This window comes from Falco punctatus (genome assembly GCF_963210335.1).
Source record: "Falco punctatus genome assembly, chromosome: 1".
NCBI lineage: Eukaryota > Metazoa > Chordata > Aves > Falconiformes > Falconidae > Falco > Falco punctatus.
In genome coordinates, this window is record NC_137580.1 from 21,873,023 (window position 1) to 21,888,601 (window position 15,579).

General features: G+C 39.9%; 1 protein-coding gene across 5 annotated transcripts in view; it reads left to right on the forward strand.

Moving 5' to 3' along the window:
* Positions 1 to 15,579, forward strand: part of LOC308058201 (bifunctional heparan sulfate N-deacetylase/N-sulfotransferase 4) — a 161,941-nt gene that overhangs the window by 57,446 nt on the left and 88,916 nt on the right. For 4 of the 5 annotated variants that reach the window (XM_080373612.1, XM_080373616.1, XM_080373613.1 and 1 more), the window contains one exon: positions 13,458 to 14,702. In XM_080373612.1, coding sequence (XP_080229738.1) covers positions 13,722 to 14,702 — 981 coding nt within the window. In that variant the 5' untranslated portion in view covers positions 13,458 to 13,721. Of the gene's footprint in view, positions 1 to 12,293; positions 12,466 to 13,457; positions 14,703 to 15,579 lie in introns of all 5 variants that reach the window. The other variant, XM_080373614.1, reaches the window with a different exon arrangement.

Below are 15,579 nucleotides of genomic sequence, written 5' to 3' on the forward strand. Positions count from 1 at the left end.
ATGTTGTGATATCTGCTATATTGCTCTTTGTAATGGCACTAATCAAACTTAGATGATGTAGCAGCATGCAGGGAATCATGAGCTTCTCTAGAGTTTAGCTATCATTCACTATGAGTGGGAGAAAAATATGCTAAGATATATATATTTTAAGGCTTACAGTACAGGAATTCTCAGAGGTATGATGAGATACTTTAAGGAAAACATGACCACATATTGCAAACCCAGGGCAATATTGATCAAGGAAAATGCTGATGAGTTTGTAGTAGTTTTGACTGAGTTTTCAGTTAAACAAAAAAACACATTTAACCTTATGCCACCAGAAAAAAAATGTTTCTCATTTTATTTTTCTACAAGCAATAAAGGAAAGAATATCATGATCTCTTACAAAAAAAAAAAGATAATTTATGTTCCAAATCTTTCTGATTTAGCCCACAAACAATTTTGATGTGACTGCCTGTATGACCATAGAGCTGGCTGAGCTTCAACTGCATGTATACACTGATGTTTGCTTCTATCAAGTGTTTGCTCTACAAAGCTTTCATAATGCTTCAGCTTCTTAGGTGCATCCAAAAAACTGTGTTCCATACCTGCAAAACTGGCTTTTCCAAACAAAGCAAACCCTGGGCTAAGAGTAGCAAAGCATTTCAAGCTGGGGCCTGGGTGGCTGAAGGAAAAGATTACTCAGAGTTGTGCAGAAAGCTGCAATTTCCCCAGCCTGTGGAGTCATTTCAGGAACAGGGAACTGAGCTTAAAATGTGCCAAGGGCTCTCCACACTTTCCAAGGTGAGGGAAGCCTGGGTTTGAAATCATTTGCAAGGATTAAGGAGTACCGTGTAAAGTAGTAGTTTAGCAGATCGCTTATTCTCAGGCCTAGGATGCAGTTGAGGACCATTAGAGCAGGTTGAGGGGCTGGACAATGGGAGGAGGGTCTCTGTGATGGAAACTGCTTGGAGCATTAATGTGTCCTGTCTCACATTTTGAGAAAGGCTGGAAAGTGCTCATGTGACAGCAACAAATCCACTTTTCCTATTGAGATGTTAATGCAATGCCCCTCATGAAGCATAAGCCGCTATGCAGAAGAGTGCTAGATAGAAATACAGAATTTATTTTCCACCTATGTCAACATTTAAATTAGAAAAATTGTTTGAGCTATCAAAAAGAAAGAAATCAGGTCTTGAAGAAAATTAAATCTATGCACGTCAATCTAAACCATTTTACAACTACTGTCAGTAATAATTACAATGAAATCACAGATCTTCTAAAATTAACAGTTGCTATAGAAAGCTAGTAGTATTTTATCTAAATAGTAATGCCACCAGAATCACATGGGAACAGCAACACAGTGTGGAAACCATGTCAGTACTTGATAAAGAAAACACATTGGCACCAGAAGTAATTTATTGTGACGAGGTGATTTAAACTCAATTCTGAAAGGAGCAGAGAGAAGTATTTAAAACTATTTCCTTCCCTCTGGCTACAGGAAGGGTCACAACTGCCCTCCCCAAGTGCAGGCAAGTGGAGCCAATTAATCCTCCCTCCTCTGCTGTAAGGATGGGTTTTGCAGAGCCAGAGCAAACACACTAGTAGAAGCCAGGGCAGGGTGGGCTTCTTTCAGGAAAAACAGAAGCAAAAAGAAAGGGGATCCCTCTTCTTCGTTGGAAGCTGATGAAGTAACGGTACTTGGCTGGCTTTGTTTGGCCAAAGGAAAGCCTGCTGTATTCTCTGGTTTGCTTTTCATGACCTAGTAAAGACTTTGCTCTCTTTGCTTCTTCACGTCACATGGAGGCTACCCATGCAAGCTTCTTTCCTCCCTGAAAACACACTAAGACAAGGTATTCCACAGCATAGCCCCAAAACAGACAGTACAACTCAGACAGCAGTTTAAAATCTGCACACATCCAACTGCTAATGCCTTTGTCCCAGACCATGGTACAGCTAAACTTAGAGAGTGCATGCTTTTACACCCAAGGCTGCTGTTGCAGAATTTCTGCTAGGACAATCTTGCAACTTCAGTTAGTTCTTACGTAGCCATGGGATGAGAGGAACATCTGCCATCCTGTCACAGCCCGCAAGAGCACAGAGAAACACACCTACAGCTAATGCTCAGGACCAATGCATCTGCAGCTATAGAGATTTTACTAATGGTTGGGCTTTAATCTCCCATATGTATATATTATTATCAGACACACAGCAGACAGAATAATGTGAACGGGCTCTTTCCTGAGCAGAACTGTGCATGAAACATATCCTCCTGAAGGACTATCCACAACTACTTATTTCAACCCGCATTCTGCCAGACTTCCACTGAAAGGATTGCATTTAGCTTTTAGTGTATAAATAAGTGTTCTGATAAATAATTAATAGTAGCTGCTGGCCATAAAAGAGGCAACTGTTTGGAAAGTTAAAACAGTCTGTCATGAAATATGCACCCACCTCTATGTTCTAGTTTCAGGGGATGTTTTATCCAACATCCTTTCCTTTTGCATGGGACCATACTTTGCAAGGAGAGGGGCAGGGCTCGAGTTCCAGAGCCTCGGTGTATTCTTTGAATTTATTCTCTCTTACAGAGGTATTTATCACCCCCTAAACCACCAGAGGGGAGGGCAAGTGGTCAGTGATTCAGACAGAAATTTTTGGAAATGAGAGTAAAAGTACAGTAGCGTCTAGGCTTCTGGGTAAGATACCTGAGTTACACTTACTGGTCACCTTTCATTTTAAAGTTCCCATAGTTTTGTTTAGGGGTTTTTTTTGTTGTTGTTGTTTTGGGTTGGGTTTTTTTTGTTGTTGTTTGTTTGTTTTTTAATTTAAACAAAGCAGAGCCATCTGCCTTGATGCTTGTGCCAGGCTACCTACTCTCTATCTACCCAAACAGCTGGTATAATGGACTAGGGCATTTTTATTCATTACTAGTCAGTAGACTGTATTTGTTGTGACATTTTAAATGGTTTCACTGTTCTACTGACATACGACTGCACTGTTAAGGGTGGAACCATGTTTGCACACATGGCGTGCAGTCTCCTCCTGCACAGGGCACTCTACAAGCCAGTAAGTCTGTTAGCAGATGAGGGTCCAGGTTTGTTTTGAACTGGTAGAGCAACCATTCCTCCTCCTTGAGATCTCTCTCATTAGTGACTGGAAAGCAGTGATTTTGGAACATCATCTTCTAACACAACATCAGCCAAGACTTGCTTCCCCATACCTTTCTATTTCTAAATTATCTGCAGCAGTGCATGTTACTCTAATTTGTACCTGAGAAATCACAATTAAAGATCAAGAGACCTCTGCGGTATGTACTGCCCGCATGACAAGCAAAGCAAGCAGTGCATGCCTCAAAACACTTGATGCTCTCAGACCCCCATAAGACTAAGTCTTCATCAGCTTTGGAGCAAGCTCACATGCCCACAAGAATCACCAGCAGTCATTCTGCCTATTCAGATTTTTAACTGAAGTACCTCTGAAAAGATGTTATCTTCCATAGAAAATACTTATGTTTGGGCAGAAAATGAAAAATCTGCCAGAACTTTATGGATTACAGTGTATCATTGTGTCAACTAATGAGACAACATTTTGTTCGTTTGTAAGCTCCTTCCATAAACCACAAAGCCAGGCTAGATTTCCTCTTCCAAGATGCATCCTGGAGATGCACATTGGAAAACACAGTTTAATTTTACACGCAGTCCACAGAAGGGGAGAGGAACGTAAAGAAACATAACTAATTCCAGCCTGGTGCAGGGGCAATACGTTCAGAAAGATTTTGACAACTGTTGGGGGTTTTTTTATTATTATTCCACACACACCGCTTTCAAAAATAAGTTAATGCCTCAGTAGTTCAATAAACAGATTTTTCATGAAAACAACAGGTTAATCAAAGCCTTGCTATTCTATCACACAACTCTAATGGTATTAGTTCTAGTTCCAGTCTCTGAGCTTAGCGTGACTCAACAAAAAAAATAAAAATCCCTTGAATTCCCAAGTAGGACCCCTATCCTACTATCCTACTAGTGACATTTCTAAATTGAACTTTATCTAGACAAAACAAAGAATAGATCTTTTGAAAGAACACATTTGTTTATATTCTGAACCAAAAGAAAAACAGTATCTATAGGTCACAGATGACACACCAGAAATCTCAAAAGAGATCTTTTCTCTTGACTGACAAAGTGGCTTCTCTCAGAGAAACCCTATAAAATAGTGGCAGAAATAAACACAAAGAAATTTAACCAGGGTATGAAGAATAAGATGACAAAGGAAGCAAACACTGCAAATACATTTGACTGCACATAAAAGTATGAATTTTGCACTGGCTTTCTTAAATGCACTGTTTGTGTTTAGATCTTAAAACATTTTACAGCTAATGCCTGTGTAAAGGTAGAAAAGGATATTATTCCTACACCACAGACAGGAAAACTGAAGTACTGAAAAAAAAGAGTGTGTCTGTGGCTTCCAGAGGACAATAAATGATGTTGGTGACAGAAAGAGACAGAAATCGAAGTTTGAGCTCCCTACCTTATCCTCTCACCACTTGGCATTTTTCCTCTTGATAGGCAAACAATACACATGCAACCATTTCAGGATAAAAAGAGGTTGAATTTTTATTACTATCTTTCATAAAACTTCCTTGGACTATTGTGTCTGCAATACTTAAATGCATTAAAGTGAAATAGAGTCTGTTGGGTATTGTAGTATTTTCAGTACATGATGAGGTTTCTCTGTCTAAATTAGTTTTCCTGAGAACGGTAGTATGTGCAGCCATAACTGTTTCCCGCAAAAAACCTAACATTCCCAGTTTTAAAGAACTGGTAATGAGACCCAGAATTTTCTGAAGAACTGCTGGAACCTAGTCTAGGTCTAAGCCTCTAACTTAAGCAATTTAAATATATATAAAAAACAGACAGGAGAGATATTATAACCTTAACTTTCTGCCCCCAAACCGTCATGTAATAAAGCAGTGATAAATGCAAGTATTTTATGAGCAAGGTGGAAGTGACTGAATTTTCTGCTTTAGAACAACGCTGTAAGTCCAAGATGTGCACACACACATGCTAAGGCATGTGGAGGGTCACCCTGGCTTCATCCTCTCTGCTTGCCCTACTTTGCTTGAAAGCCATTACCACTATTTGCTGGTTAAGACCTGCCACGTTGCCACCAGCACTGATAGCTTAGGTGATGCTCTAGTCCACACCCCTACTCTAATCAGAGGTTGCTGGGACCGAACTCACCCACTACATATTCTACTAATTTTTCTACCAAATCCTTCCCAATGATAACCAAAGCCTTCAGCCAACAAGGATGAAGATGAGGAGAGAGGACTCCAGTAGAATTTACTTAAAGAATAAATATACGGTAGCTTTTCTAATGAGTCAACGTACCCAGAGCCTGAAAACGTTCTCTGGCTGGTTGCAACCTGGCTTGAGTAAACTCAGAATAAACCTCTGTTTAAATTGCATGTGGTAAACACGCTGCTCTAAGGATTTACGTACAAAGTCTTTGTTATCTGGGTTTAAATAGACTTCCTTTGCAGTAGTAATAGATCATTACTATGTGACAGCAGTAGTCTCTCTGAAATAAGTTAGTAGCCTCCTTTTAATTCCTAGCACAGATGTGACCACATCAGACTTTCTCACAGCTAGTCCCTGTGACAGGATACAGACACCACAAAACACGTTATTCAGTGAAATATATTGTCATTGATTTAAAGATGGAGATATTTTAATTTTGTTGTATGGTGGCAAACATTTTTAAGACACATGAAAGCAATAAAAAACACAAAGTGCGGGAAACCATCAAGTACTACCAAAAAAAAAAATATTAAAAAGTGTTTAAGACCAAAGAGTTTATCTTTTAATAAGCTATTCAGGAGCCTGGAATATTCCAAGGCCTTTTCATTAAAAAGAGAGTTTTAAAACTTTTTTTTGTGCAAGAAGCCTTCAAAAAGTAAAGTTTCAATAGCTATCCAGCAAATCTGTAATCCTTGGTATGTTCTCAAAATAGATACAGAAAATCTGCAGTTATTTAGATGCTAATAGAACTATAAAAAGATTTTTTAAATTTTTTTACGCCTCAGCTTTTATATATGATCAGACAAGATGTACAGAGTTTGACTATTGCATTGATTGACTTTAAGCAATTCTAGTTAGGCAGCCATTATATTGCACAAATGTTGTCTCTCAACTGAATTCACAACACAAATCATTCTGTTGAAACTGGATAGCTAATTGACAGCCTTATAAAAGTAGAAAACAGTAACAGAATAGATGGACTGTAATAAAACATCTGATACGGCATCTCACAAAAGTTTTATTTGAAAAGTTAAATGAATTCAAATTGGCTTCCATTGAAGCATTAAACTATGAATTGAAAAGTGATGAAGAGCCATTAACCAAGCAAGATCAGAAGATTTGTTGCATCAAGTCATGAGGAATGTTTTGCAGGCTGCCTCAGGAAAACATGTGAAGCCTGCTTTTATTCACTGGCTTCATTCAAAAGGACTGAGGCAATCATAGGATGTTCATTACACCTGCACTCTCCATTAATCCCACTGGGAAAGCAAAGCAACTCTAAGGACTCAATCCTGTAGGTCACACACAACTTTGTACCATGGCAATCTCTGCTGTGTTTTCAGCCACAACTTTCTTCCATGACATTTTGTCTCTGTCATCATGGCTTGGGCAGTAAGCTGCTGACATTGAGATCATCTCTCAAAACTTTCATTTCATCCTTGGTAGTTCGGTTTTCTACAGATCTTACGAGGTTAGCAAAGACACCTATCCACTGAAGGACATTATGCAAGAGCAAATGGCTGTTGCTTCCAGCTCAGGCACGGGTCTGCCAGATGGCCTTGAAAAAGAGTCAGGCCTGTACCCAAGGATAATGCTATTTAACTTTTGTGATTTTTTTTTTTATGAGTTACTGGTGAAAAGCAATAGATCTTATTACCGTCACTCAGGCAAGATGGACATATTTATTGGAAACAGCACTGAGAAAATACTTTTTTTATTATTATTAAGTCTGGCCATATAGCTGAGTAAGGTGTTTTGCCTGATGACAGCAAAATATTATGTTTATTTTGATAGATTGGTATAGTTAGATACCGCTTCACAGCATTTTTGCCACATATAGAGCCACACAAAAGGTGAATGCAGTCGTTAACACCTACCTGTTGTGATGGTGACTAGAGCCACTCTGTCAAGAAAAAAAGAAATATATAAACAGGTTCTCTTTCATGCCTGGTCCTCCTAAGACTGTACTTTGATTATTACTGATTTCTAGGAGCTTCCCCACCTGACACTCAAGAAAAATCAGCAGTCAGTGATTTCTGAGGAAATATTACGGCTATGTATGTTCAAAAATGCTGGCATGTTAGAGACTGGCAAGTTGTGACATTTGGGGGAAATGTCACTGAAACATCACAGATGGGATATTTATGTGCATTGCTGGGTGGTCCAAACAACTGTGGGACTGTTAGAAGTTAATGGGTCAGAAGAAAGAAGTGTTGAGGCTGAACATCAGGCAACATTCACCAGAAGTGTGGTCTGGTTAAAACTTAGAATAAATTTCTACTAGGAGTTAAGCAACATGATGTGTTACACATGGGCTGGAGAATCAAAGGAGGCAACAATTCTGTGAGAGAGGATTTACAGAAATCCTTATAATCTCATTAGTTCACATTTGTGAAAGTATCCCACTGATTCACGTAGAATATCTGCGTGGGGAGTGTCATTAGCAGAGGTTATGGTTACCTGTCTAAAAGCATCAGTAAGGAAAAAAACACTTGGCAAGTCAGCAACTTCAGATCATGTATGGATTAATGAGAACAAAATACGCCTGCTTACATGCTGTTACGACAGTACATCTATCATATGTGTTCAAGAAAGTGGGTCTTGTCATAAGTCAGTGGTGGCTATCTGCATACCTTTGGAAGTATTAAAGGAATAGAAATAATTATTACAAGGCTTTCTTTAGTCACAATTTCCCTACTCAGTAGGGAAAAGATTAGTAAAACACTGAAAAGGAAGAAACCCACTCTTTTAGTATGCTCCAAATCATACTTGACAATACTAACCATGATAAAAAACTTTGGTGCTCCCGGAGTGAAACAAACTGTTAGCTTTGCATGAATCTGTCTGAAGTGATTGGATGGTGTTAAGTTTGTCAAGAGTGAAGAGTTTACACACTTCCTAAATACCTTTACACCACATTTCCCAACTATCTTATATACACAGTAAGAGGTGCAGGGGGGTGTGCCTACATGTACATGCGTAAAACCCATCTCCAATTATGCCTTTAGCTGCCTTTCTACCAGGGAGTCTTTTTTTCTTCAAAGCTCCAAGTTCTGAAATCATCTGGAAAAGTTTAAAGCCAAAGAAAAATACAAGTCAAAAGGGTCAAATAGCTTGCCTCCAAGTATTGTTTCATGCCTAAGATCGTGCCAGCTTTCATTGAGTGCAGAAGCTGAGGTATTTCGTACACTTTGCTTTATATTCATTATCGAGCTCAATCTCTGGCATCATTTAGCTTTCTGGAATCACACAAGATTATTTGTGCACTATAGACCAATAAAATTGCTGAAAATACTGAAAATTTGGTGTTTTACCTTACAGATGATTATGCATTGAAAACAAGAAGAGTTGAAAGTGCTGAGCAGCCTCTCCACTCAGAGGTTGTAAGAGGGAGTTAGAACAATGTTAGAAGACCTGCAACAGTTTTTATCAGCTGAAAAGCTGTCCTTATCCTAGGTAAAAGGGTTTTCTAAAACTTTGTGGTAAACTATGAACAGGGGGCGTCAACCACCCTCATTAGCAAAGCCCCATTTATAAACAGAAAACACATTGCAACTTTATTAAGCTGGAGAAAGAAAAAAAGTTACTTTCAAGAAGTATCCCTGTTTCATGAGCTCAGTAAAGAGGTCTCTTGGAAACTTTTCTGAGGGAAAAAAAAAAAAAAAACCACCAAACTGTTTTTCTCTGCAGTGAATAGAAACCCTGAACTTTTGCTAATGGTCAATGGGAGTAATTTTTCACTCAAACCAGTTTGTTTGTTTCTGTATTGAATGAGCAGTCATATGTAAGGAGTAGCAAGTAGGTATCATGGATCATTGGGCTGCTAATAAATGGCAGGAGTCATACAAGCTTAGAAAGGAAGGAAAAGAGGAAAGAGTTTACAATAATTTTTTAGCCTAAAGGGAAGTTTTATATATAGAAAATAAAAGACATTCTGACTTCTGATTTATGCTGGAATAAGATGAGAGGAAACCTCTGGCCTGCCTCCAGATGAATTATTGGTAGAGCGTTCCACACAGCCTTGCGCTCTGGTGCGGGCAGGAGACTAGAAATTACCATATTGCAGCAATACAAGTGTCCTGCTCCTCTGCTCAGTGCTGTCACGGGCAGCACACTCGTAACCTGCTGCAGGCGTGAAGTCTATTAGCTCAGTCTGTAGGACAGATCAACACAACTGTTTGCTTGACATCAGTACCTCTGCTTCCCACAAGTAGGACTAGATCAGAGATCCTTTGCCTACCTATGAAGAGAGGTAAGGAAAGGAGAAGAGCTTACAACAGTCCTGCGGGGTGGTGCTGGCCCTGCCCTTTTGTCAGGCTGCCAGCCCACACACCAAGTACACACTGCTGGCCTGCTCTCACAACCAAACTGCTCGCTTATCACCTGTTTCTCCTGATGGATGACGGAAGGCAGCAGCTCTCACTCTTCATGGAGTCTTCCCTGTTTACCCAGGCAATAACTTCATTATTTCAGCCACCTCTCATTAGCAATTGATAGCTACCTTTGCAATACGTAGCTGCCTTCTGCAATGTCTATTCCCCCCTGATGAGTCGCACCTTATTTGGTCAAGATGCTTGTTAAATCACTAAGCCACTGAGAAGGCCCACACATAGGAACTGAACCATAAGAGAATCAGCTTTAATTCCTAATGCAATGTTAACACATGGTATTAATAAGAGGCTGTTTCTCTTCACTGTTGTGCTATCAGTTTTAAATAGTTGAGCCCTAATCTCCCAATCAATCATCTTCAAAATCAGTATGCTTTAATCATCAATCAAATGCATTTTTATGGGGAAGCAGGAAGCATTATTTAGCAAGCAGGCAGCAATTTTTAAACCTCCATTTTCCTTTAGCTGCCTGAATTAAAGAAAAATTACGGTTCCTGCAGAGAGCTATGGCATCCCAACAGTTATATTGCAAAGTTCTTCTCTTTCTGGGGAAAGGCCCCAAGAAAGTCAGTTGAACACAAGATTGAAGACCTACTGAGGGACCAACCGTGGATGAATGTAGCCTTGATTCCTCCATCAGATGTACCCAGCTTTGGGCTTTACCCATGAAGAGTCAATAAATGCTCATCAGTGACCATAGGAACACAGGACCTCAAACACCGGTTTCTCAAATGAAACTACATTAGAAACGCTAATTATGAAATATGGCCTATTTTCATGTTTTTCAAATTAATATAGCACAGAAATACTCCAAAGATATTTGAATTTCTGAGTGAATATAAAGCTGTTGAACTTTAAGGGGAAGAGTTTCAAAGGCACAAATGGCACTTAACTTCCAATTATGCCTTGCAAAATGTCCCACTAATGGCTAATATAGCTGATTTATTTTCATAAACTTTAATTACTTCACACTTTTTTTTTAACTGAACAGTATAATCAGTTCAACAGAGCAGTTCAAACACAATGTGCAAACTAAAGAGATCTGCTCCAATGCCAAATTTCCATGTGCAACTTCAAATTCCTTGTCAATTCTAGTATTTAGACATCTAGATAAGCATGAATACTTGCACTTGTTAGTACATCTGCATACAGCAGGTGTACTAGTTTACATTAAATCTGATTACTAATATTTTAACTGGAAGATATTTTACCAATTTGTATCAAATGATTTGGGATGAAGACCATATTTTTGCTTTGGCTAGTATAAAGTCGGGGGCTTGTCATATTTTAGTAATACAAGCCATAGCAGCAGCAGAGATGTGGCTCACAAAGAGTGTTTTTTTGACAGCTTGCAATACCAGTGCTTGGGAGATCCATCAGGACAGAACAGCGGGGAAAAAAACGTGCAAATTTAGGTCTCCATGCACGCTACTCCCTTGTGCTACAGGTATAAGCTGAGATATTTGATAAGTATGCAGTGTGATTCAATGGCAGATTTCTTAGAGCAGAAGTCCCGTTTTCTATTTATTTTTAAACACAAGAGTCTTAATTAAGGTGCTTTATCTGCCCTGAGGATTTCTGAGACCATTCTGGAAGGAGCCTGCCTGCCTGCAGGGCTGTCTGCTCTGCGAGTCGAGGTGAGCAGGTGCTGTCTGCTAAAAAGCAAGAAAATATTGCCCTCTAGTGCTGAAAGCAAGCAGAGGATGCAGAGTCAAGAGGGGGTTTTAATTGTTGTTTCCAAGCTACCTGCCTAGCTCATGTTAACAAAACTAAGGCTTGTTGCAATTAGCTGTTTTGTGGGCAGATTACCCACCCAGCGAGGCTACCGTTCCCACAGAGAGCAATGCTCCTGATCCGATAAACCCCCAGTCGGGCTGAGTGACTCATCAACATCACCGAAACTGGAACACGCCTCACAGAGGATGCTTCACTTCATCCAGTTTTATCTTTTGATAAAATCTTAATTGGAGATTTAATAAGCAGCGAGATCCCAGCAAGCAGACAGAACTGCGAAACAAGGGAAGCACCAAAGGGGGACAACTACTCTTACAGTTATCAGGATGATTTTATTTCCTAGCGAGAATGGTGATGTCTTTTTTTATTTCTTATCTCCTACATAAGACATTACTAAACAGGAATAAGAAAAAATGTTCTGTTTAATTCTGTCCATGGATAAGCCACCCCCTTTGCTCACCCTTTGGCCAGTGCTGTGTGACACAGCGAGGTCATCAATGGCCCATGCTACAGGGGTACTAATCCCCTAGCAAGCTTCCAACTGAGAAGGGTAAAGCAGATAAAAACCTGAACCTGGCAAAGTCACAAGCAGCCTCAGCAACAACTCCCACTCTCTAAACTGCGGGAGCAGCAAGAAGCCTCTCATGAGCAAGTAGACCTATTAATTCACAATTACTTCAACGTTCTGTTCATTTCTTGATAAGCTCCCAAAAGGAGTACTTCAATACTGGAAGAGTGATATACAAGGCATTTAAAGCCAAATTAAAATGTTTCACTTTTATTTTTAAGATCCTGAACTGACACAATCAAGGAATTCCTAGAACTATACCAGACTCATAAAATATACTGCTAGACAAATTTCTTCAATACCTGTCTTACAAGCATTTTCCAGTTTTAGGTGTAAAGCTTGGGATGAATGAATACTCTTCAGAATGAAACTCACAAGTGTAATCCAAGTTAATGAAGGAGGACACATCAGCTGACAAGTATCTGCCTGGAAAGAGTGTTTCTTCCTTGCAGTTCAAAAATCATCCCTTGTTTACAGTCTCACATTGTTCCAAGAGGTAAACAATATAAATAATTCAGAAAGATGTTAATTCCTATTTAAATCCATAGAGCAGCATGGGCTGTTCATTTAGTTAGTTTTAATTGCCTCCAAGTCATATGGCTTATTGTTACCAATGGTAATTTCTCATGAATTTAGGTTGAGCTACCAGGCTGAAGGGTAATGATGGATTAGGTTGAACATGAATTAGGCTTCAGAGCTGGCCAGGCAGTCAGGTTTAAGCACCTCTTACTTCAGTCATACAGCATAGCAGGGACAGTCCGAAGCCCCTGTAATTTAACTGGAGCTGTCATGGCTCAGGGCACATACCTATGTGCCCACCCAATGCTCAACTCCCTTGTGGCACATACCACTTCCCTTCAGTCCCTGACAGAGGCAGAGGCACACACAGCTGCACCCTGCGGTTCTAACAGCCTATTCATTCACTTGGAAAATCCATGCAAAATCTTTATGATTCTAGACAGTCCTTGAATAGACTGTAAAACACTGATCACTCCAGGTACAGAATGGAAACTGGAGAGAAACCCATACAAATCTTTCCTTACAGTCCTCTTGTGTCTCTCACTTCAGCTTCATTAGTTTCACAGTCCAACACTGATTTTTTTTTGCCCCTTTCAAAATATTTATGTAGTTTGAGTTTGATATGGAACATGGTCCAAAATTTAACAAACATTTACTTTGTCCTAATTTGGTCCTGCAATCTTTAGTCATTCACATTTGCAATAGCAATGAACCATTTTAGTTAAGAAATGCATGTCCTCAAAAAGTTATGTTTAGACTATTTTTATAACCTAAGAATATGGGAGAGCTGTTTAATGCAGCTTATCTCAACACATTAAGAAAGCAAGTGACACTGAGTGGTCCTTGAACCATTCATAGACTTCCCTCTTAACTCAGATTACCAGTATCAGTCACTGCCTTTATTAACGTGCATTTTTAATTGCTTTACAGATTTTATTTTATTTACTCTCGTTTTGCATCCCCTTGCAGATAATGTTAAGAGTCCCCTTCATTGATTACTGGCAGCTGCTGCATTCAGAGAACACCTCTTTCACTCCAGCTTTCCTGATCCTTTGACTTCCCGCTCTGACAGCTTTATAAACTCCCCGGCAGCTTCATAAATGCACTGCAATGGTCACATGAACGTCCTGGAAGCGGAATCAGCACCTCTGCATCTCCTTATTCTGATGGCACTTTAGGAAGAGAGAACCAGAAAAGCACCAAGTCCAACAGAGGTTGGAAGTCCTGCGAAAGATGAATCTAATTGTAAAGCTCCGCAGAAGTTTCAGAACACTGGTCATTCTCCTGGCAACCTTCTGCTTGGCAAGTATCGTGATTTCTGCCTATTACCTCTACACTGGCTACAAGCAGGAAATGGCCCTTGTGGAAACCACCGGAGAAGCAGAGTGTGAAGACCTCAAAATTCTACCGTACAGGTCTGTGGAGCTCAAAACAGCCAAGCCAATTGATCCATCTAAAACAAATCCCACTGTCCTGCTGTTTGTGGAAAGCCAGTACTCCCAGCTGGGGCAAGACATCATAGCCATCCTTGAATCCAGCAGATTTCAGTACCACATGGTCATTGCACCAGCTAAGGGGGATATTCCACCTCTCACAGATAATGGAAGAGGAAAATACACAATTGTTATATATGAGAATATTTTAAAGTACGTATCCATGGACTCATGGAATAGAGAGCTTCTAGAAAAATACTGTGTGGAATACAGTGTCAGTATAATTGGTTTTCATAAAGCCAACGAGAACAGCTCCCCGAGTACAAAACTGAAAGGACTGCCATTACATCTTTACAATAATGTAGCCCTCAAAGACTGTGTGGTAAACCCCCAGTCTCCCCTGCTGCGCATTACCAAAGCACCAAGGGTTGAGAAGGGTCCACTGCCTGGCGAAGACTGGACAGTTTTCCAGTTTAACCATTCCACCTATCAACCTGTGCTTTTAACCGAACTACAGACCTCCAGACCACCCCCTGTGGCACTGCCAAAGGCTGCTCTGTATGCAACCGTCATCCAAGACTTGGGGCTCCATGATGGAATTCAGAGAGTCCTTTTTGGAAACAACCTGACCTTCTGGTTGCACAAACTGATCTTTATTGATGCCATCTCTTTCCTGTCAGGGAAGAAGCTCACACTGTCCTTGGATAGGTACATTCTGGTTGACATAGATGACATCTTTGTTGGAAAAGAGGGAACGAGGATGAACATCAACGATGTGAAGGTAAGGCAACAACCGGGGAACAGCCTCCCAGATACGTGTATGTGCTAATGGGTATTTAAAAAGAGGCAAAGCTTGAAAAAGCTGGCAAGCTCCATTTCCTAGTAAAGGCTGAAGGTGCACAGTGAAGCTAGAAGAAACAGAAACCATAACCTGAGATTACCTTAAAAGTCTGTTTACCCACATACATACAAAGATGCATTTTCATGTATGTGTGTATACGCCGACACAGAGATGTCCTCATACAGTAATGCATATAGTGAATGTACTGGCTGCCTCTTGGTTACATAGGTTCTACTCAAAGGCTTCTCAGAGCAACTGGGTAACAACAGAAACTTTTTATACCTCACATAACAAAGATCCTTCTTTAACTAAAAGGATCTCTGTTTCTGGAGCAAGTTTGCTGCCGAGATATCTGATTTTTTAGGTAACAACACGTTTTACATTGCATTAATTTTTCCCTATGTGCGTAGAGATATACACATGTATGTGGCATATATATATGCAAAATACCATTTATAGGCATTTTCTGTATTCTTTCTTTCACTATTTCTGAAGTAGACAGAACAATAGAAGCTGGTTTCCTTGTTAAATTTCACATAACTATCACTGTATTTTTAGGGGGGGGGGGGGGGGGGCGGGGAGAAAAAAAGAGGAAGAGGAAAAAAAAAAGCCTGAAAAAGTTGCAGCCATGTTTTGACTTAAAAGAATTAGCAGGATAATTTTCATTAGCAGGCAAGCATTTAAAGTTACCAGTGATGGGATGGAAGCATAGCCTACACTTCAGCAAATGACATAAACCTCTGATGCAGTGAAAAGGCCACAACTATTCTTCAGGGGCTCTCAAACTTATTTTCATAGTCTGTTGTAGTATCCAGGG